Source organism: Peromyscus maniculatus, chromosome 18 (assembly GCF_049852395.1).
Source record: "Peromyscus maniculatus bairdii isolate BWxNUB_F1_BW_parent chromosome 18, HU_Pman_BW_mat_3.1, whole genome shotgun sequence".
In the NCBI taxonomy this organism is placed as follows: Eukaryota; Metazoa; Chordata; class Mammalia; order Rodentia; family Cricetidae; genus Peromyscus; species Peromyscus maniculatus.
The window spans coordinates 42,197,862-42,218,658 of NC_134869.1; the positions used below are offsets into that span (position 1 = coordinate 42,197,862).

The following is a 20,797-nucleotide window of genomic DNA, read 5'->3' on the forward strand; positions in this document are numbered from 1 at the left end:
GAGTTCAATTCCCAGCAACCACATGGTGGCTCACAACCATCTATGAGATCTGGTGCCCTCTTCTGGCGGGCGTGTGCATGTGCGTGTGCGCGTGCGTGCGCGCATGCGTGCGTGCATGCAGATAGAACACTGTATACATAAATAAATAAATCTTTAAAAAAATATAAATAAAATAAAATCGCCTCTATCTTACAGGACTACAAGGGAAAAAGACCAATGAGTTCTATGCAGGTAATGCTTCAAAAGCCTTTTCTATAGTACTTAAGAATATTCTGCTAAAAAAACAGGACAGTGGGCAAGTTATCAATATCAGTGAACTACTTCAGGAATATCTGGATAACCACTGAATATGGCTCTTATACTCTTACCCTTCTTATCTTACTACTACTAATTCCTATGAAGGGTTCTCTTTTACAGGGGAGAAGACAACTTTTCTTTGCTCTCTATCCTAGGCCCATCATCCTGCATTCCCAGAAATTCCAACATTAAAAACTTGAGAGAGAGGCCAGACATAATGTCAAAAAGCCTTTAATTCCAGCACTTGGAAGAGGCAGGCATAGCTCTGTGAGTTTGAGACCAGTCTGGTCTATACAGAGTTCCAAGACAGTCAGGGATACACAGACCTTGCCTTAAAAAATGAACAAACAAACAAAAAGCTAGGTAGTGGTGGTGATGGAAAGATGGCTCAGTGGTTAAGAGGGCCTGGGTTCAATTCCCAGCACCCACATGGTGGCTCACAACTGTCAGTAACTCCAGTCCCAGGGTATCCACTGCCACCTTTAAGCCTCTTCAGGCACCAGACATGTTCACAGTGCACAGACAAAACACCTGTACACAGAAAACTAAGAGCCTTGGGAGAAATCACCCTGATCTTAACAAGACACTGTCGTCAGCAGCAGATGACAGAGCAAGACAGATACAAACACAACACCAGCAGATTCGCCCATAGCCAGCAGGAGAAATCCTGAGCTACAGAGGCTTTGGATGCAGAAAGAACTACTTGTATTAAGAAAAAAAACTTGGGCTGGGTGGTGGTGGTAGTGGTGGTGCACACTTTTAACCCCAGCACTCGGGAGGCAGAGCCAGGCAGATCTCTGTGAGTTCGAGGCCAGCCTGGGCTACAAAAGAAAGTTCCAGGGCAGCTAGGGCTGTTACAGAGAAACCCCATCTCAAAATAAATAAATAAATAAATAAATAAAGCCAAACTCGGCAGGCAGGTCTGAGGATTCGAGGCCAGCTTGATCTATACAGTGAGTTCCAGATCAGCCAGGCATACAGAGTGAGAGCCTACCTAAAAAAAAAACAAAAAAAACGATGGAGCAGGAGAGGTGGTGGAGTGAGACTGTTTCAAAAATAAATAAAAACACCTGTCTCCTCAGCATTTCAATCTCAAAAATAATTAAGGAATGAAGGCCTGTCATGGTGGTGCACATTTATAATCTTAGCCCCTGGGAGGCAGAAGGAGCCTGCCTGATCCTTCAGGAATTTAAAGCCTGCCTCAGTTACATGGGACCCTGCCTCAGAGGAACTCAAAAGGAAATAAAAGAAATCAAAAAACTTCCCAACGACAACAAAAAAGATTGGTCTAGGACAAAGAATCCTCTCTTCCCAGAACCAGGTCAGAGAACCAAAGACATTGAAAGCCTGTGTTTGCCAATGGCCGTGCTGGAAGTCAGCCTGGAGTGTCTGGTCAGGCCACTTCAGCCCAGCAGAGCAGGCCAGAGCTCAGACTCTGACCCCTTAATACCAACAGGACTTCTCTTAATAATTCTACCTGTCATTTCCCTTCAAAAAAATTTTTTTGTTTGTTTTTGTTTTTTGAGACAGGGTTTCTCTGTGTAGCTTTGGAACCTGTCCTGGATCTCGCTCTGTAGACCAGGCTGGCCTCGAACTCACAGAGATCCGCCTGCCTCTGCCTCCCAAGTGCTGGGATTAAAGGCGTGCAGCAGCAGCAGCAGCAGCAGCAGCAGCAGCAGCAGCACCACCACCACCACCACCACCACCCAGCCTTAAAAAATTTTTTCAATTACAGTATTATTATTTAAGTGCTTGAGTAACACAGACAGACAGACAGAAACACCCCCCCACACACACACACCATGGCTTTGGTGTGGAGGACAGAGAACAAATTACAGAATTGGTTCTCTTTCCAACATGTGGGACTGGAGTGATCGTAAGGCTTGGTGGCCAAGCGCCTTTACCTGCTGAACGGTCTTGCTGGCTCCTACTTGTCGCTTTCTAACTGGTCCCACTTGCCTACAGTTCCTCATACAGGAAGACCATAAAAGATACAACTCAGGGCTGGAGAGACGGCTCAGAGGTTAAGAGCACTGGCTGCTCTCCCAGAGGTCCTGAGTTCAATTCCCAGCAACCACAGGGTGGCTCACAACCATCTGTAATGAGATCTGGTGCCCTCTTCTGGTCATACATGCTATATACAAAATAAATAAATAAATCTTAAAAAAAAAAAAAAAAGGTACAACTCAAACCTCAGAAAAGGACTTTTTGTTTCAGCAGAAACCCATACTGTTTTTTATAACTTTGCTTATCTTATTAAATATTTTTTAAATTGTGTGTGTGAAACAGGGTCTCACTATATAGCTTTGGCTAGCCTCAAACTCACAGAGATCCATATGCCCCTGCCTCCAGAATGATGCAGTTAAGGAAAAGGCCAACATGTGTAGCTTATAAAATTTATTTTTAAAGATTCCTTTTAATTTATGTGTCTGAGTATGCCATGTGTGTGCAGGTGCCCAAGAAGGCCAGAGAGGGTGTAAGATCCCCTGGAGCTGGAGGTGAAGGCAATTGTAAAGCCACCCAATGTGGGTGCTGGGAACCAAACTCAGGTCTTCTACAATAGTTCATGCTCTTAACTGATTCCACATCTCTCCAGATTCAATTTATTATTTTTTAATGCATTAATTTTTATTAATTTTAATTTAGAAATTTATGCCTGGGCTGGTGAGAAGGTCCAGCAGGTAAAAGCACTTGCTGCCAAGCCTGATGACCTGAGTTTGTGGAAGGAGAAAAAAGATTAACTCACACCAAGTGCCCCGACACCCACAGAGCACTGTGTGATGTGTACCCAGACACAAATTATCCCATAGACAGTCTACGCAATGGCTTGTCACCTCAACACTCTCTTGGAAATACTGAATGATTTCCTCACTTCTGCTAGATTTTTTTTAACAAGCTTTAGCTGCTAACACTCTGCTCTAGGTTTTACAAGACTCCTTCTCTAAATCATATGGAAAAAAAAATAAAGCTGGGTGTGTTGGGTCACGCCTATAATCCCAGCATCACACATCATCAGTCCAAAAACTATAAACTGTCAGATTCCATCTCACTGCTTCGGATCACAGTCTGATCAAGCACCCAGGTTACAATGCCCAGGAAGAATGGGCAGGTGCTAAGAAGAACCACCTCACTGCTTCAAATCTCACACCCTATCTCCCCCTCCCCCCAAAACACTGACATAAGGCCCAAGAACTCACTGTGTGGCTTTAGCTGAGATCCAAGTCTGCTCAGATTCTAAGAACCAGAATGCCATCCATCAATCCTTCTCAATGTCACTGACCACATTTCTGTCCTGACTACCTGTCTATGCCTATGACTTCATACTCACCTGCTCCCAATTTAAAGCCCAGTAGGAACAGACAGACTTAGTTCACAAGGTAAAGCTCCACTTGATCAAGGAAGGTAACTACAGAGATCAGAGCCTTGCCTTCAAAAGTGTTGGGCGTTAAGCCTATTTCACGGGAGAAAAATTATTGTTTTGTTGAAATTAATTTCTGACTAGGGCTTACAGAGAATGGGGAGTGAAGGCATTCTGTAAGTCATTGTTAATGTAAAACTGCACTGATCTTTTCAAAGTTCTAAACATCCTAACCTAGAGAAGTAATTCTCACTGATACAAAATTCCCTTTAGGATGGACGAGATGGTGCAAGCCTGTAACTCCAGCACCTGGGATAGATTTAATGGGGATCAAGAAAGAGGTCTTGCCAGGTGGTGGTGGAGCATGCCTTAATCCCAAGCATTTGGGAGACAGAGGCAGGTGGATCTCTTTGAACTCAAGGCCAGTCTGGAACTATAGCATGAGTCCAGAACAGCTAGGGCTACAGAGAAACCCTGTCTCAAAAAGCAAAACAAAACAAACGAGAGAGAGAGAGAGAGAGAGAGAGAGAGAGAGAGAGAGAGAGAGAGAGAGAGAGAAAGAGAGAGAGAGAGAGAGAGAGAGAGAGAGAGAGAGAGAGAGAGAGAGAGAGTTAGTTCTTGGCCAGACTGGGCTACACGATGAGACTGTCTATTCCTTGTAGATAGGGCTGATTAAGCACGTTGACTTCAAAGGCCTAAGGTGACCCAATGGTCCTATTCCAATTCCCAGCCTAACTACAAACCCGATCACCTGTGAAAACACCAGGACCAAACCAGCTCAAGTATGGATAGGCACAAACTACAACCTCCTAACCAAGATGTACTTATTCATCTACAGGTCTTGATAGATTTTTTTTTTTGGAGGGGAGAGGTAAAAAATTAATTTTTCTTTCTTTTTCTTTTTTTAAAATAAATCCTGGCATGATCAGACACTGGATGACCTGGGAATTGAATCCTGGTCCTCTGGAATATTAGTCAGTGCTCTTAACTGCTGAGCCATCTCTCTCAATTTTTTCTTTCTAATTTCTTTTTCTTTTTTCTTTTACCAGTCTCATTATGCAGTCCCTGACTGGCCTGAAACTTTTGGAATATGAGTTCTTCCTACCTTCCCACCTCAGGTTCTTTAGCTGCATTAGTGAGGTAATTCCAGAACATACATACTCTCTCTGGAGGTTTACAAACCTTGGGTCTTGCATATTCAAGGCAAACATTCTATCACTGAGTAATTATCTCCTTATTTTTACTTTTTATTTTTTGGTTTTTCGAGACAGGGTTTCTCTGTGTAGCTCCTGGAACTTGCTCTGTAGTCCAGGCTGGCCTCAAACTCATAGATCCACCTGTCTCTGCCTCTCGAGTGCTGGGACCAAAGGCGAGTGCCACCACTGCCCTGCTTACTTTCTTAATGAAGCCTCTTCTAATATTAAAAAGTAAAGGTTTATTACCAATGACCAATCAAACTGGAGGCTAATTCAGAAAGCTCAGGCAGGTAAGAACGGTGCTGGTAATAGTGAAGGGTCCTCAGAACCGCAGTGACACTGCAGACTCAAAGTCTACTCCTCAATTTTGTCAGGCTTGGAGAGTTTTTTGTGTGTTTGTTTCAGTGTTGTTCTCTCTCCATGTGTGTCTGTGTGCACACATACATGTCTTGCGTCAAAGAGTGACTTTGGGTGTCTTCCTCTACTGGCTTTCACCTTATTAATATTTTTAATAGTCTCTCAGTCAAACCCATTTCTGCTAGATTGACTGGCAATCGAGACCCAGCGTTCCCACCTGTCTCCAAGTTCCCGCACACCCAGCACTGAGGGTTATAGGCACATGTAACCAAACATGGGTTTTAGGTGGAGGTACTTTTACACTGTGATACTGTGATTGATTTAATGAAAAGCTAAACAGCCAATAGCTAGGCAGGAGGTACAGCAGGAACTTCTGGACAGAGAGAGTTCTGGGAAGAAGGAGGAGGAAGCAGGATGGAGAGTGCAGAGTAAAGGCAACTGAGCCACAGACAAGAACATAGATTAGAAGATATGGCTTACTTTAAGCCATAAGAGCTAATGGGACAAGCCTAAGCTATAGGCCAAACTTTTATAATTAATAATAAGCCTGTGTCCTTTTTTTTTTGTGAGCTGGCGGCCCACAAGAAGTCTGTCTACGAGGTAGGGATAGGAACTCAGGTCCTTATGCTTGCACAGCAAAGCACTTACCCTTGGAGTTCACGCTTAACGAACTTCTGTGTGCAGCCCAGGTTGACCTTGAATTTGTAATGATCCTCCTGCCTAAGCTCCCAGGGTTTGTTTTACAGCTGAGAGCCACCAAGCTCTGCTTCTGGGCTTTGCTGTTTATTTTTATTATTTTTTATTTTTTGAGACAGGGTTTCTCTGTGAAACAGTCCTGGCTGTCCTGGAATTCACTCTGTAGACCAGGCTGGACTCCAACTCACAGAGATCCACCTGCCTGTGCCTCCCAAGTGCTGGGATTAAAGGCGTGCGCCACCACCGGCCAGCTCAGGCTTTGCTGATTTTAAGAGTAACCCCTTTTGTGAATGGAGGCAGGGTACCATGTAGCTCAGGATGGCCTCAGACTCACTATGCAGCTCCTGTCTGCACTTCACAAGTGCTGGGATGACAGGTATTACCATCACACTCAATGCAAGGCAAACTGAAATTCATGCATGCTAGGCAAGTACTTGACCAAAAGACTTCTAATCTAGGGTTTCTGGGGTCCGACAGCAGTCATCCCCCAAACATTCTGAGATTTCCTAGGACCTTACCTGGCAAGATAAACTCAAGGTAAATCCAAAGGCTTTTTCAAGTTCAGTTGTGTTAAGACTATCTGGTCTGGGTTAGCAGCTCTGAAATGATCTAATTATAGGTCCACCATTCTGCCAAAACACTGTCTAGAACTTGCTTCATTTCCCAAGAGGATTCCTTACCCAGTTCCCTGGCAGCAGGAGTAGCAACAGCCAAGTATCTACCAAATAAGCAGCCTCTACCTTGTTTCTGGGGGCTCAAAAGAACCCCAAGATAAACCTACAGGTTTTGCGGTACCTGACAACTATGAATTACACACAGCGAGTCAAAACCATTCTAAGCCTTTTCTTTCCTCCAGGCACACTCAGCTTCAAGCTGCCCACTGAAGAGAGAAAAACCTAAGTTCTTTACAGAAGCCAAGGTCATTTTGTGGGGCTGTCCCCACTTGGATTAGAGGGCTGAGATTCCCTCAGCACAGCTGGGTCTCTGTGTAAAGGGCCGGGTGATGCAGAGCCCAAAGTAGTCGATCACCTGAAATCAGAGTTATCATTACTTGGACTTGAATTTCTGGATTTGAAAGGCAAAAAATGACCAACTTAAAGGGCCCCAGGGAATTAAGAGGAAGTACTTCTGGTTAGAGGAGACTTAAGACGAACAGGAAAACCCGCACAACTTAGTAGTAGAATTGGTCATGTGACCTTGGTTGGTGCTACTCCTCATTTACTGGCCTGCAGCTTGGTGGCACAACCTTTCTGGTTCTTGCTGGAGTCCTGTGCGATATTCTATCAGCAGGTTTAACAGAAATGCCACACCCTACCCCAAGCTCCTCCTATATACAGTAAGTGCAAGCGTCCCAAGGACAAAGGGGAGCTGGGGGCTCCAGTCCTCTAGCAAAACTGACCCGGCTGGGTCCCTTAAAGGCTGCAATTACAATGAGAGAGAGAGAGAGAAAAAAAAAGAAACAGGTCCTGACAGGACTCACTCCACGGAGCAGAGCCCAAAATTAGCCCGGGCTGCAGCTCTGGCCCGGTGACAAAAGTGAGCACCTCGGTTCACCCCCCTGCAAACAATTCTTCCCCTGGCTCCGGCGGCACGCCACACCTCTCCTCCCCGGCCCTTCTGCCGGGACCACGCATCCCTCCCTCCCTCCCTCCCTCCCTCCCTCCCACCTAGGATCTGACTGTCAGGCCGGGCCCGGGCCGCCGACCTGGGATCTGACAGCCAGGCCGGGCCCGGGCCGCCGACCTGGGATCTGACAGCCAGGCCGGGCCCGGGCGGCCGAGGGCTGCAGGCCGGGAGCCGGGAGGAAGGGCAGCGCCGCACATGGCCTAGGAGCGCCAGGAAGGGCTGGCGGGCGGCCAAGCGCCGGGCCCCTTTAAGGCGCGGAGGGCGCCCGGGCGCCGGAGGGCCTGCGGCCGGCTCGGCCCCACCCCGCGGCGGCGCGCCGGCTTCCCTCCTTTCCGCCGCTCACCTTGGCTCCCAGGAGCCGGGCTGCCGCCGTGAGTAGAGCCATGGCTGGGCCGACCCCGGGACCTGGTGGGGCGGGGACGGAGGGAGAGGAGCCGCAGCTAACGACAGGAGCGGCCGCCGCTGTGACGGAGACCGCGCCAACCGGCGGACAAGGTTGAAAGGAGGCGGCCGAGGGGAAGGGTAGACGAACCGGCGGAGGCGCCCAGCCCAGGGTCCTCGGCGAGGCCCCGCCCACTGCCCGAAACCCGATCCCGCCCCTCTCGGGGGAGTCGCCTCGGACCCGGCCATTGGCCCGAGGCGGAGGAGGGGCGGGACTTGAGCCTCTGACAGACGTTACGGCGGGGAGGATTGGGCCGTGCGGATTAGGCTAATTAAGAGTGGGCGGAGAGGGGGCCGTAGGTGTCTTAGGATGTGCCTGAGAACTCAGTTAACTTCCTTCTTTGGCTTTTCCCTTTTGCCCTTAACACATTTCGGATTCTCCGGAGAATGCGAAAGATAAAAGCTCCAGCACGCGACTTTTGAAGGTCACAGCACACAGCAATTCACCACTGCATTCCCCCACCCGCCTGGCATGCTCCCTTAGCGAATGTCTTTGGTTAATGACTTCAATGGCCGTGGAGGTGACATCATGTGGAAAGCAGGCTATGATGCCAAAGTTAGCTGCTTGATGGAGACCATGTGAGAACAGCAGAAATCCTGGTATTGTAGATCGACCCCCCACCCCTCGCATCCCCGGGTGGGGAAGAGCAAAAACAGGAACCTGAATATTTAGTGCTGTTTGTGAACTGCACAGAATCTAAGTCTTACAAAGGCCCTCTTAATATGAAGGCGCCTGCATCTTCCAGTCTTTGGATCCTGGGCACTATTACTTTGTCATTCTTCATACGACCCCACAGAGACAGTCCACCTCACATTTAGCCACAGGCTGCAGATCTACCGTCCATCCAAGATCAGGCATTAGACACTCCCTGTTTTTGTCATATCATTCACAGTATTTCCAAAGGGCTCTAGGACACTTCTCCTACTTGGCTGGCTCTCTCTTAATCCTCTGCTCCTCCAGAAACCATTGCACTAAATGACACAAGAATTTAAAATGATCTTACACATCGCTCTTCACCCCCCCTGGGTAGAACACCTCAGAACTTCAGTGCTTTCCTAATCCTGTCGTTGTAATTGGCCTAAGGGTGGAGAGAAACTGACCCAATGATTAGGGCACCTTATCTATAAATCCAGAGCCCTAAGTGAACGATCCAATCCTTTCATCTTCCCACACGGCAGTAACAAAGTGCAGAGGTCTCAGAATGCATGTAAGCCAATAGTCCTTGTTTATGGAGGATGTAGTTTCGTGACTTAGACTTGGAAAACGAGAAAGAAAACCCTCATTTCTCCAAGTTCTCTCATAGGCAGATTGAGACCTGCCCAGCAGTATTCTTCTGACTTGGAAATCAGAAGATTTCCTAGGAGAAAATCTCATCTAGAGAAACCACACCCCTGGAGAAGCAATGACCCCAGCTACCTCCCTAAAAACTTCAAAGCTTCACTGATCAATATTTGCTCCCAATTTAGCATCTCACATAGGGTTTCCTCATAACCCCAGAATAGTCTGGCCTGGCTCATTCCCCCTGGTTAATTATCCACAGAGACTAGCTAGCAGATCAGAGGGCTGAACTCCAGTGCCCTAAGAAAAAGAGGCTGTCCCCATCAGGTGAGGCTACCAAAGGGACGGTGACTGGAGTTTTAACAACTGCAGAGAGAATGTGGGGGTAGTGCCATTTTAATTCCCTTGGTGTAGGGTCCTGGATTTTAACATCAAGATTTTATGTATTTGAAGCTGTCCGATCCTGACATTCACTGTTATAACGTAAATGTGAAAGTCCAAAGCTGAAAGGGGATAAGTGGAATCTCCCAGAAGCTGAGTCTGTGTGTCAGTCTCTGGAATTAAAAATGTAGCGTCTAAGCAGGGCAGTGGTGGCACACGCCTTTAATCCCAGCATTCGGGAGGCAGAGCCAGGCGGATCTCTTGAGTTCTAGGCCAGCCTGGTCTACTGAGTGAATTCCAACACAGCCAAGGATACGCAGAGAAACCTTGTCTCAAAAAACCGGGAAAAAAAAAAGTGGCTTTTAACATACTATACTAATTAATACTCAAACACTAACCCACACCCCTAGCTCAGAGTCTCTTTCTGAACATGGGTGGGAAAGTTACGACGGCCATGATTCTAATAGCTAAGGGAATTCTAGGTCCAAATATAACCAAGTGAGCGAGAACAAGAAAGGGCATTGGAGAAGGCCCTGACTTGACATCATTGTGACCTTGGGAGGATTTAAGAGGCACAGGGACCATGGTGCCCCCTGGTGGTCAAAAACAAATGGGAGCGTGCAAGTTCTTGAACCCTCTTAAAACGGTCTACCATAGGTAAAATAAACTTCCTTACTTAGTAGACAGTAGCTTGCTGTGTGTGTGTGTGTGTGTGTGTGTGTGTGTGTGTGTGTGTGTGTGTGTGTGTGTGCAAGAACATGTGCATGGTTTTGTGAGTCTTACATATTCTAAGCCACCAAAGCCCTGTTTTTAAAACGTTGAAAGGCCAGGAGTGGTGGACACGTATATAATCCCAGCATCTGGGAGGTGGAAGCAGGAAGATCTGGGGTTCAAGGTCATCTTTGGTTACACAGTTTATGTTCAAGGACAGCCTGGGGTATATGAGACTCTGTCTAGAGGGAATATTAAATTTACTTTGAGGCAAAGGAATTGCCCAGGTAGGCCTAGAACTCCTGATCTTCCTATCTCAGCCACTGGAGTAGCTAGGGTCATGGCCATGCACTACCGTGCCCAGCTGACAAAAGCTAAGATGTCTTTAGTGCTTACACTTCAAGTTCCTATCTAATTATAGTACATGAGTCACCTTAATTAATCCTTACAACTCTAGAATATGTAGTAATAGTACCTTTAAAGAGGAGGAAACTCAGATAAAATATCTTGCCAAGGGCCATTGCTCATAATTGGCCTTAGCTAGAATTCAGACTCAAGTCAGTCTCATTCCAGAGCCCATGTCTATCTGCCGGGCTTTCCTAGGTGCTGGGGATCAAATCCAAGGCACCCTGCATAGAAGGCATGTTCTACCTTGGAGCCACACCCTAGTCCCAGGGATCGTCAGTGGTGTCCCGGAGACATCAGCAGAATGTGCCTTGCTATAAAGATACTTTAAAAGATAAGAACTATGCAGTCTCACCCATCTGTAAAAACCTTTGCACAACCATAACTGATCTATATAACTGGAGACACCCACCCTAGCACATATACAAGATGATAAAAAAAAAAAATGACTGAGGTGAATAAGACAGACGCCATCTTCCTGTAATGGTAGGGATCAATACTATTGCTCAGGCTGGCTTCAAATTCCTAGGCTCAAGCAATCCTTCTGCCTCAGCTTCCCAAACAGCTGGGACAACTGGCAAGTCCTACCCTACCAGCTCTACAACAGGCCACATCTTTTAGACAATTCGGCCTTGAACTCAGGATCCTCCTCCGTCATCCTCAAAACTGATGTCTGGAAAAATGATCAGAGGGTGTAATGCTTTTCTACTACTGACTATCAGAACTCAGAACACACGAGTTCCAACGTGGAGGTCATTTCCAAACACCTCTTTTCCTTTTACAGAACTATTAGAGATGACGAGGAGACTCTGCTTCATAAAGTGAGGTGTAGCAGAAGATCCCTGGCTAAGATGATCCTAGGCGGTGGAGTCTTGCTTCCTCACTGACTAGAAAGACCACTTAACCTCTCTGAGCTTCCTTCTTCAAAACTAGAGTTACCAAGATCAAATGAAAGCATGCTGGTCTCAATGGCATGTATATGTAATTTCATCATTTAGGAGGCTGAAGCAGGAGGACTAGAGATAAACACCAGCCTGGGTTACATAGAATCCAAGACAGCTAACACTAGCACTGTATAACCACACACACACACACACACACACACACACACACACACACACACACACACACAATTAAGGAAAATATGCTGGGTTTTGTGGGACTGAACACGTAATGTATGTTTCCTTCCCCAGGCTATTCAACCCTGTCCAACATGGCAGCACATGGTTATAATCCCAGAACTTGCAAGTCAGTGACAGGGCGGGTCTGGCTACACAGGGAGCACCAGATCAGCCTTGCCTCACACAAACTACAAGAATCGTAATACAGAACCTTGTTTCTGCTGGTTTTTTTTTGTTTTTTTTTTTCCGAGACAGGGTTTCTCTGTGTAGCTTTGCGCCTTTCCTGGATCTCGCTTGTAGCCCAGGCTGGCCTCGAACTCACAGAGATCTGCCTGCCTCTGCCTCCCGAGTGCTGGGGTTAAAGGCGTGCGCCACCACCGCCCGGCCATGCTGTTTTTTTTTAACAGCAAAAAGTTCTAGGCAGGACATCTAGAGCTCAACAGCAGATCACTAGCTTAGCACGGGCAGAGGCCTGGGCTTGATCTCCTTTAAAATATTGTTTGTTTTCTGGACAGGATTCTACCCTATATAGCACAGGCTGATCTTGAACTTGAGATCTTCCTGCCTCCCCCTCCCAAGTGATAGGGTGACAGGCTACAGTTGTACCACTTGCCAGGAAAGACTTTTCTCTAGTGGGATTTTGTTTCATTACATAGGTCGGTTTCCAACTCATAGTTTCAAGTTCTCCGCCCACCTCCATCTCTACATTGGCTGGATGACAGGCAGGGGACACTGGGTGATACTGCTGAAGGACTCCATCTTCCTTCTGAGCCACAGGAGTGTCTAGTGCCCATGTAAGTCAGAAGAGGGCATCAGATCCTCGGAAACTAGAGTTAGACAGCTGTGAGCCCCCACGTGGGTGCTGGGAACCAGTGATCCAAACTACCGGGCCACCTATCTAGCCCAGGACTTTTCTTTCATATAAGAAAATCTGTTTGCATCCAGACTCTGTCTTTTGGAAATATCTATTGAAGCTCTAAAATACTACTGATAAATAAATGAGAAGGCATCTAAGGCCTAAAATATAACTTGATTTGCAAGATTAAGAATATAGGCAGCTGGATAATGGTGATGCACGCCTTTAATCCCAGCACTCAGGAGGCAGAGCCAGGTGAATCTCTGTGAGGCTCCAAAGCTACACAGAGAAACCCTGTCTCAAAAACAAAACAACAACAACAAAAAAAAAGAATATGGCTTAGCCAGGCAGTGGTGGTGCACTCCTTTAATCCCAGCACTCTGGAAGCAGAGGCAGGTGGATCTCTGTGAGTTCGAGGCCAGCCTGGTCTACAGAGTGAGTTCCAGGACAGCCAGGACTACATACAGGCTCATCAGGGCATGGTGGAACACTCCTTTAATTCCAGCACTTGGGAGGCAGAGGCAGGTGGATGTGAGTTTGAGGTTAGCTTAGTCTATAGATAAGTTTCAGGTGTGCACACACATACGCGCGCACACTCACGCTCGGGGCTGGCTCAGCAGGTTAAAGAAAGCTCCACTCCCAGAACCACGTCAAGGTGGAAGGAAGGGACTCACAAAGTTGCCCTCTGCCCTCCACTCTGCTATACAATAGCCCCCCCCTCCCCCAACAAGTTTTCTCTGTACCCCAGCTGTCCTAGAATTACCTCTATAGATCAGACTGGCCTCAAACTCAGAAATCCCCCTGCCTCTGCCTCCCATTGCTGGGATTAAAGGCGTGAACCACCACCACCTGACCATGAATACATTTCTTTCTTTCTTTCTTTTTTTTTTTTTTAAAGAGTTCATTTTGGGGCTGGAGAGATGGCTCAGAGGTTAAGAGCACTGGCTGCTCTTCCAGAGGCCCTGAGTTCAATTCCCAGCAACCACATGGTGGCTCACAACCAGCTGTAATGAGATCTGGTGCCCTTATCTGGCCTGCAGGGACACATGCAGACTGTATATGTAATAAATAAATACATCTAGAAAAAAAAAAAAAGAGTTCATTTTTATGTTTTGTATATAAGTTTGTTGTTTTTTTGTTTTTTTTTAACATAAAAACAGGTTACAATGTAAAAGTCCAGGGTTATTTTAAACAGTAAAATAATTTCTCTGTAGAAAATAGTATAAATGATAACATTTCCGAATAAGCCCTTTTAAGCCAAATGATAGCTGAATTATACAGATAAATATTGATTAGGTTCTGGGAATAAATCTATCTTCATCTGTTCAGAGAGCTGTGTTTTACTTAAGTTGTATACAGCAAATTTAATTCGGGCCAGCCAGGGGTACATGGGAAGGCTCTGTCTCAATAATAATAAATAAAAATTAAGATTAAAATAAAGGTATTTTGTAACTACTTTAGATCGGCCTGAAGTCAGGAAAGTTAGACCCAGTTTTACTACTAAATTGAGAACTTTTGGATTTGTGGCTTCTCTGGATCCCATTTTATTCACCTGTATAATGAGCAGAAGTAAACTACATCAACTTCAAGTTCTTTTGCTTTTGAGACGCGGCCTCACCATGTGCTCAGGCTGGCCTCGAACTTGCAACCCTCCTCCCGACTGTTAGCATCACAACTGTGTACTATCATGCTTAGCCCAAGGTCTCCTTAGATCCTGAAATGCTGTAACTTTTAGAAAGGTATGTACTATCTACTGTGTACGTGTACTTTGGCCGAAGTGTACACATGGAGGTCAGAGGACAATCTGGGGGAGTCAGTTCTCTCCTACCAAGTGGGATCTGGGGATGGAGCTCAGGTCAGTCTTGGCAGCAAGCACCTTCACCCACTGGGCCATCTTGCCAGCCCTTTTATTCTTTTTGCTTGTTTGTTTTTTGAGACAGGGTTTCTCTGTGTAGTTTTGGCGCCTGTCCTGGATCTCGCTCTGTAGACCAGGCTGCCTCCCGAGTGCTGGGATTAAAGGCATGCGCCCCCCGCCGCCGATGCCTGGCTTTATTCTTATTTTGTTTTGTTTTGAGACAAGGTTTATGAAGCCCAGCTGCCCTCCTGCCTTGTTTCTGCGAACACTGGGAATTCTAGTGCGTGGCACCACACCCAGCGTTAACTGTTGCAGTTGTCATTTAATCTGAGGGGGAGGCGATACGGCTAAGCAGGTAAAAGCGCTTGGCACCAAGTGTGAAGACCTGGATTTGATCTCTGGACCCATACACAGTCGTCCTCTGACCTCCAAACACAGTCCACAAACAAAATAAATGTAAAATTAAAAAACAAAAAAAACCCTGTGTGTGTCCCCCACCACCGCAGCTCCATAAAGCAACAGTAATAAAAAAGAATGGAACTATTCATTCAGATGCCCTAAGGCATTCCTGAGACAAGAATGTTTCTAAACTCTGAAATATCTCAACATCAGGTGTTGAAGAAGTTTCAAAAGGCAGATATCCTAGATTTTCAACACTATGTCCAGGGCAGAATGGTCTACTAGATTATCAGTGGCTTGCGATACATGAGGATAAAATCTTTGACGGTGGGTAGGGTTTCTGTGTGTGGATGTTTTGTCTGAATGTTTTTCTGTGTACCACTTGTACACCTGGTGCCCAAAGAGACCAGTAGAGAGCATCAGACCTGGAACTGGAGTTACAGATGGTTGTCAACTGCCATGTGGGTGCTGGGAATTGAACCTGTGACCTCTGAAAGAGCAGCACTACTGTTCTTAACCGCTCCGCCATCCCTCCAGTGAAGTGGGGAGAGTGCTTTTGAAACAGGGCCTTACTAGGTAGCCAAAGCTGGCCTCAAATGTGGAATCCTCCTGCCTCAGCCTCACAGGTGCTGGGACTCGAGGTGTGCCCTACCATACCTGGTCTAGTTTTTTGTTTGTTTTTAATCAGTGTATCAAAACCAGGGATGTTCACGGGTTAGACAAATATTTTACCACTGAGCTATATCTCAAGCAAAAGATACACTTTAATTGCTGCTGTGTGCACTAAACACAGAACTTAGGGCCAGCAAGTAAGGTCTTCCAATAAGCCACGCTCCTTACCTCGGCTGTCCCTATTTGATAAAGCCCTTATTTTTCAGCTGAGCTGGTCACATCCATTTTCCCCTTCCTGTCTCTGCTCTTGCTGGTCCCTCCATCTGGAAGGGCAGAGGGAAGAATAATGCATCTCCATTATTTCCTTCTAGACGAATTCCAAACTTCCACCTTTAATGTTTTCTGAGTCCAAATGCAAGGACTTCCTAGAGTCTTACACTGGCCACTTATGTTCCTCCGCTCACACAGTGGTTTCTCTTTTCTTCACTATGCCAGAGTATTGGCATATGTACTATGCCAATACATAATACTAAGTACCTGCTGAGCAAATAGTCACCTATGGTTCATAGGTGGGACAGGACCCCAGACGACCGAGAATTACAGGGCCTAACTGTATGCTGTGCCAGCCCCAAACTCTACCCTCCATTTTCTTCCTGTCTGCCACCCCCAGCCTCCACACCTAACGTGAAGGCTGAATCTGGGCATAAAAAGACAACACAGTTTGTACTTTCGGTTTCAGACGTTTTTTCAGTTCATTTCCATAAAAACAGAATAGAAAAGGCAACGCCGCCGCCGCCATCGTCCCCTCCTGGGGGCGCTCCATCAGGGTGGTCTACGCTGCTCCCAGTGATTCACAGTTCATCGTGTGATGTGTGCAGGGCGTGGTCACACAGATCTGCAACAGCGCACAACAGCGTGAAGGGAATGGCCTCTCTCTCTCTCTGTCTCTGTCTCTCTGTCTCTCTGTCTGTCTCTCTGTCTCTGTCTCTGTCTCTGTCTCTGTCTCTCTCTCTGTCTCTCTCTCTTTCTCACACCCCTCTCAAGAAAACATCCTAAGCCAAACTGACACCCACCACCGTTCTTCCAAGCACATGCTCACAGATGACCAGTTATCCCCGCTGCTCTCTCCGGTACCTAACGGAGACCCGTATCTGAAAGCTGATGGGTAGCGACTGGATAAAGATGACTCCAACCCCTAAGGCGAAGGGAGTGGAGGCCAGCGGTGGGGCATCCATCAGGTCTGAGTGTGAGAGCACACCGTCCTGCACGGTAAGGGCGGGGGCCCGCCAGCACAGGAAGCGAGGGGGCGTGGCTTACCGGTCCGCTTACTGCACAGCTTGTCCTTGACGTTGTCCGCCTCCCGGGAAAAGAACTCGATAAGCTCATCTTCGTACTCTTCCACGATACTCTCACACTGTCAGGCAAGGGGGAGCCAGCTGACACGGGGCGCCGACGCGGGCTTATCACACAGCCCCCGCTGGCCTGGCTGCATAATGTATGTAGCCCAGGCTAGCCTCATCTCCTACCTCTGCCTCTTGAGTGCCGGAATTACAGACGCGCAGCGCCCCATCTGCCGCCGACCCCCCCAACTTAGGCCCAACAGCCCCTATTTAGTTCCCAAGAACCAGGTACTCGCGGCCACAACTCACCGCAAACTTGAGGGTGCCGCTGATATCGGAATCGATTCGGATGCCCTGCAGGTCTAGTTCACTGGATTCTCCACTCCGGCTCACAACGCGTACGTAGTTCTTGCGGTGGGTGGAAGGGTCGATCTGTTCCCCGTACTCCTTCATGCGGTCACACACCTCCTCAAGCAGCTCTGTGAGGTGGGCCTCTGAGCGGGCATAAGGCACCTAGAAATGTACTCAGCCTTAGGTCACCCCCTTCGACCTCACGCATTAGTCATTTGTACACGTACTTTTTCTTTCAAAGCTAGCTCAAACAACTAATACCAGTCTGTTATGGTTTCAGAGTCTGTCCACTGTCCTTCCCTCCTCTCAAATTACTTTCACATGTACATATTTTGTTTGTCTTTTGGAACAGGGCCTCACCCTGCAGCCTTGGTTGGCCTTGAACTCACAGAGATCCACCTGCCTCTGTCTCCCAAGTGCTGGGAGTAAACGAGTGAGCCACCACTCGGGGCAAATGTACATTATTATTTTAGCTGACTGTAAAATCCCAAGAAATAAGACAGGCACCATTAACTTCAAATTATAGGCAGAAACCATTTTAACTATAATCAACTATGTTTTTTTTTTCCTGCGAACTTCCTTAGTTCTTGTGGACGTAGGTATTTATTATTTATTAAAATAAATTAGCCGGGGCCAGGCGGTGGTGGCGCACGCCTTTAATCCTAGCACCTGGGAGGCAGAGCCAGCTGGACCTCTGTGAGTTCGAGGCCAGCCTGGTTACAGAGCGAGTTCCAGGACAGCCAGGACTACAGAGTGAGAACTGGTCTCAAAAAAACAAAAACAAAAAAGTGAACACAAATGAAAGAGGCGGTATAGGGTTCTAATGATAGCACATCAACTCACTTCACAAGAATGTTTCCTTGTAGGGCCTGGAGAGGTGGCTCAGTGGTGAAGGGCACTGGTTGCTCTTCCAGAGGACCTGGGTCCAATTGCCAGCACCCACAGGACAACTCATAACTGTAACTCCAGTTCCTGGGGATCCGAGACTCCCACACAGACATACGTGCAGGCAATGCACATATACTAAGAACAGAATAAATCGTTTAAGAAAGAATGTCTCCTCGTATATCACTAGGTATAGCTTTGTGTGTGTGTGTGTCTTTTTTTGTATGTATACATGTGCACTGGTGTTTTGCCTGCATGTGTATCCGTGTGAGGGTGTCAGAACTCCTGGAGCTGAAGTGATAGACAGTTGTGAGCTGCCATGTGTGTGCTAGGAATTGAACCCCGGTCCTCTGGAAGAGAAACTAGTGATTTTTTTTTTTAAACTCCATCCCTCAAGAATAGATTTTTTTAAAAAAAGATTTATTTATTTATGTATGTATGTATGTATGTATACAGTGTTCTGCTTCCATGTGTCCCTTCAAGCCAGAAGAGGGAAACAGATCTCATTACAGATGGTTGTGAGCCACCATGTGGGTGCTGGGAATTGAACTCAGGACCTCTGGAAGAGCAGTCAGTGCTCTTAACCTCTGAGCCACAATACTCTCTAGCCCCTGTGTATGTATGTCTTATGTTTCTAACTAATATAAATTTCTTGAATACAAATCTTTTTTTAAAAGATTTTGATTTTATGTATACGAGTGTTTCGTGCCTAGTACCCTTCTCAGAAGAGGATGCTATGAAGCACCACTTGGATGCTGGTGTCTGAACCAAGCCCTGGACAGCAGCAAATGCTCCTAACCACCAACCATCTCTCTGGCTCCAAGGAAGACTCCAAGGAGTGCATGCAGAGATTACCAGTGAGTATCAGCATGCTGCGTTTATGGGATAGTAGGGACCGAACCCAAGGCTTTGTGCATGCTAGGCTAGCACTCTGCATCTGAACGTCACTCTCAGCCAGAAAAGCCCCTTTGTTCTTTTTAAATGAATGTATGTATACTGTACTGCTCTAGAGAAGCAAGAGTCTTATGACATCGGGATGTGGAGAAGGGGGCAGATCAAGTTCCGTCCTCTGCTAACTCCGACAGCAGAAACAATGAATTGAGGTTCGGGGCCAGGAAGTACGCAGGTTATGAGCCTCCAGCCTCTTCCAATAAGCCGTTTGTGAGGCATGGTCTCAAGTAGTCCAGGCTGGCCTTGAACACCTGATCATCCTGTTTCTACTTCCCAGTACTGGGATTACCGGCATGCAATACCATACCTGGCTTAGAGCCCAATCCTTCAGACACAGAATTGTTCCAGCTGGTTTCTGTTTGTTTCTTTCTTTTCTCTTTGAAGGCAGTATCTAATTCTGTGGTCCAGACTAGCCAGGAACTCAGAGAGATTCTTCTGCTTCAGCCTCTGAGTGCTGGGATTATTACAGGTCATATGCCGCCTGTTTTCTTCCCTTCCGAACTAAACCAAGTTCCTAGTCCAAGCCTGGGTGAGCTCCTTTATTTGGGGGGAGCAGTAAGTTACCTCCACAACTGACTGGCTGCCATCTGGATTGATTCGGAAGGATCCCATCTGAATGGTCTTCTTGGGGTCCACCTTGGCAATTTCCCACTCTAATTCATCCACCAGAGCCCTGCAAGCTGGGGGTGGGGATGGGAGAGAACGGGGTCAACCCAGGGATTCACATCCACCCTTGTTCCACGCTTTGGATCTTACACCTCCCACTCCTCCTGGTCTTTATGCCTTTACCTCCACAGTGTAGATCCTGGCTCCTTCGAGCCCAGGCTGTCCCCAGCAGGACCCCCAAAAGCAGGGCCAGCCAACCCCAGCCTTTCATCTTTGGCGTAACGGGGTCGCTCCACCTGGATTCGTGTGGAAATAGAACACAGTGTGAGGAGATCCGTTTTCCCCTGGCCCGCCACCCTTCATCCCAAGGCCTTGCAAGGCCTCAGTGTGACTGATTCTATTATCCAAGAACAGGCCAAGGTACAAATGCCCGAGGGACTGGAGTTCCCCGGGGTTGGGGGGTGAGGGGATGGGAACTGAGAACTCAAGACTGGGACTCAGAGACTCTGTCCTCCACAGGTGACGGCCTGGTCATTAATATTTTAGCACTGGACTTGAGACCTCACAGAGCTATGCAGTAGCCGTGGGATGCAGATCATCAATCATGCGAGGGTGGCGGGCAGAAAAGGGGAGGCTACCAACAAGGAAACGTCAGTCAGGCCACGAGGCCGGCGAGAGCCCTCCACGAGGGCCTGTGTGGGCCAGGTGTTCCAGATGTGAGCGTTCCCGTGCAGACCAGCCCCTGTCCCAAGTTGGCCTCCGCCACCGCGGCCGCTCGGCTCCGTTCCCAACCTCAGTGCGCCCGGAGCCTCTGCGCTCGCATCTGCCCCACCTCCGCCGCCGTGGCCCAGGCCCTGGGAAGCCGCCGGACTCTCACTTTGTCTTCCGTGGCTCCCGACCCTAGCAGCTGCCTGGGAGGAGCGAGGCTGTCCCGGCTGCTCCCGCGCCCGCCCGCCCGCCCGCCGGGCTCAGGGTGGCCGGGGACCGCCTGCCCAGCCGTCCGCAGCTAACTAGGCAGCTGAGCAGGGACCCGGCGGTGCCATGCGCGCCCCTTCCACGCCGATCCGAAGCCCG

General features: G+C 47.7%; 2 protein-coding genes across 5 annotated transcripts in view; both read right to left on the reverse strand.

The window, feature by feature from the left end:
- The window catches only part of Cs (citrate synthase), a 29,808-nt gene extending 13,631 nt beyond the window's left edge, over nucleotides 1–16,177 (reverse strand). Inside the window, exon 1 of one of the 2 annotated variants that reach the window (XM_076554007.1) lies at nucleotides 15,819–16,177. Coding sequence is in view for 1 of the 2 variants with exons in the window: in XM_076554006.1 (XP_076410121.1) it covers nucleotides 7,874–7,915 (42 nt within the window). In the remaining variant the exon portion in view is untranslated. Of the gene's footprint in view, nucleotides 1–7,873; nucleotides 8,349–15,818 lie in introns of those variants that run through there. The other variant, XM_076554006.1, reaches the window with a different exon arrangement.
- Nucleotides 16,178–16,317: 140 nt separating this feature from the next.
- Nucleotides 16,318–20,739, reverse strand: Cnpy2 (canopy FGF signaling regulator 2). Of its 3 annotated transcripts, none has more exons than XM_006987344.4 (6): nucleotides 20,601–20,739; nucleotides 19,907–20,019; nucleotides 19,682–19,797; nucleotides 17,240–17,443; nucleotides 16,908–17,004; nucleotides 16,318–16,485 (listed from the first exon to the last, which is right to left on the reverse strand). In XM_006987344.4, the coding sequence occupies exons 2-6, from the start codon at nucleotides 19,992–19,994 to the stop codon at nucleotides 16,442–16,444; spliced, it is 549 nt and encodes a 182-aa protein (XP_006987406.3). In that variant the 5' UTR covers nucleotides 19,995–20,019; nucleotides 20,601–20,739; the 3' UTR covers nucleotides 16,318–16,441. The 3 variants fall into 3 exon arrangements, with proteins under 3 accessions (XP_006987406.3, XP_076410125.1, XP_042119463.2); XM_076554010.1 differs by having other exon boundaries at nucleotides 20,556–20,683; XM_042263529.2 differs by having other exon boundaries at nucleotides 20,516–20,650.
- Nucleotides 20,740–20,797: the final 58 nt, after the last annotated feature.

What these genes read in the sequence shown, in the direction of transcription:
- Cnpy2 (XM_006987344.4), bottom strand. Translation starts at nt 19,994, where the DNA reads ATGAAAGGCTGGGGTTGGCTGGCCCTGCTTTTGGGGGTCCTGCTGGGG. An exon ending in CCAGGATCTACACTGTGGAG is followed by an intron (nt 19,798 to 19,906) that starts GTAAAGGCATAA and finishes CCCCACCCCCAG; the next exon opens with CTTGCAGGGCTCTGGTGGAT. An exon ending in GCAGCCAGTCAGTTGTGGAG is followed by an intron (nt 17,444 to 19,681) that starts GTAACTTACTGC and finishes GTACATTTCTAG; the next exon opens with GTGCCTTATGCCCGCTCAGA.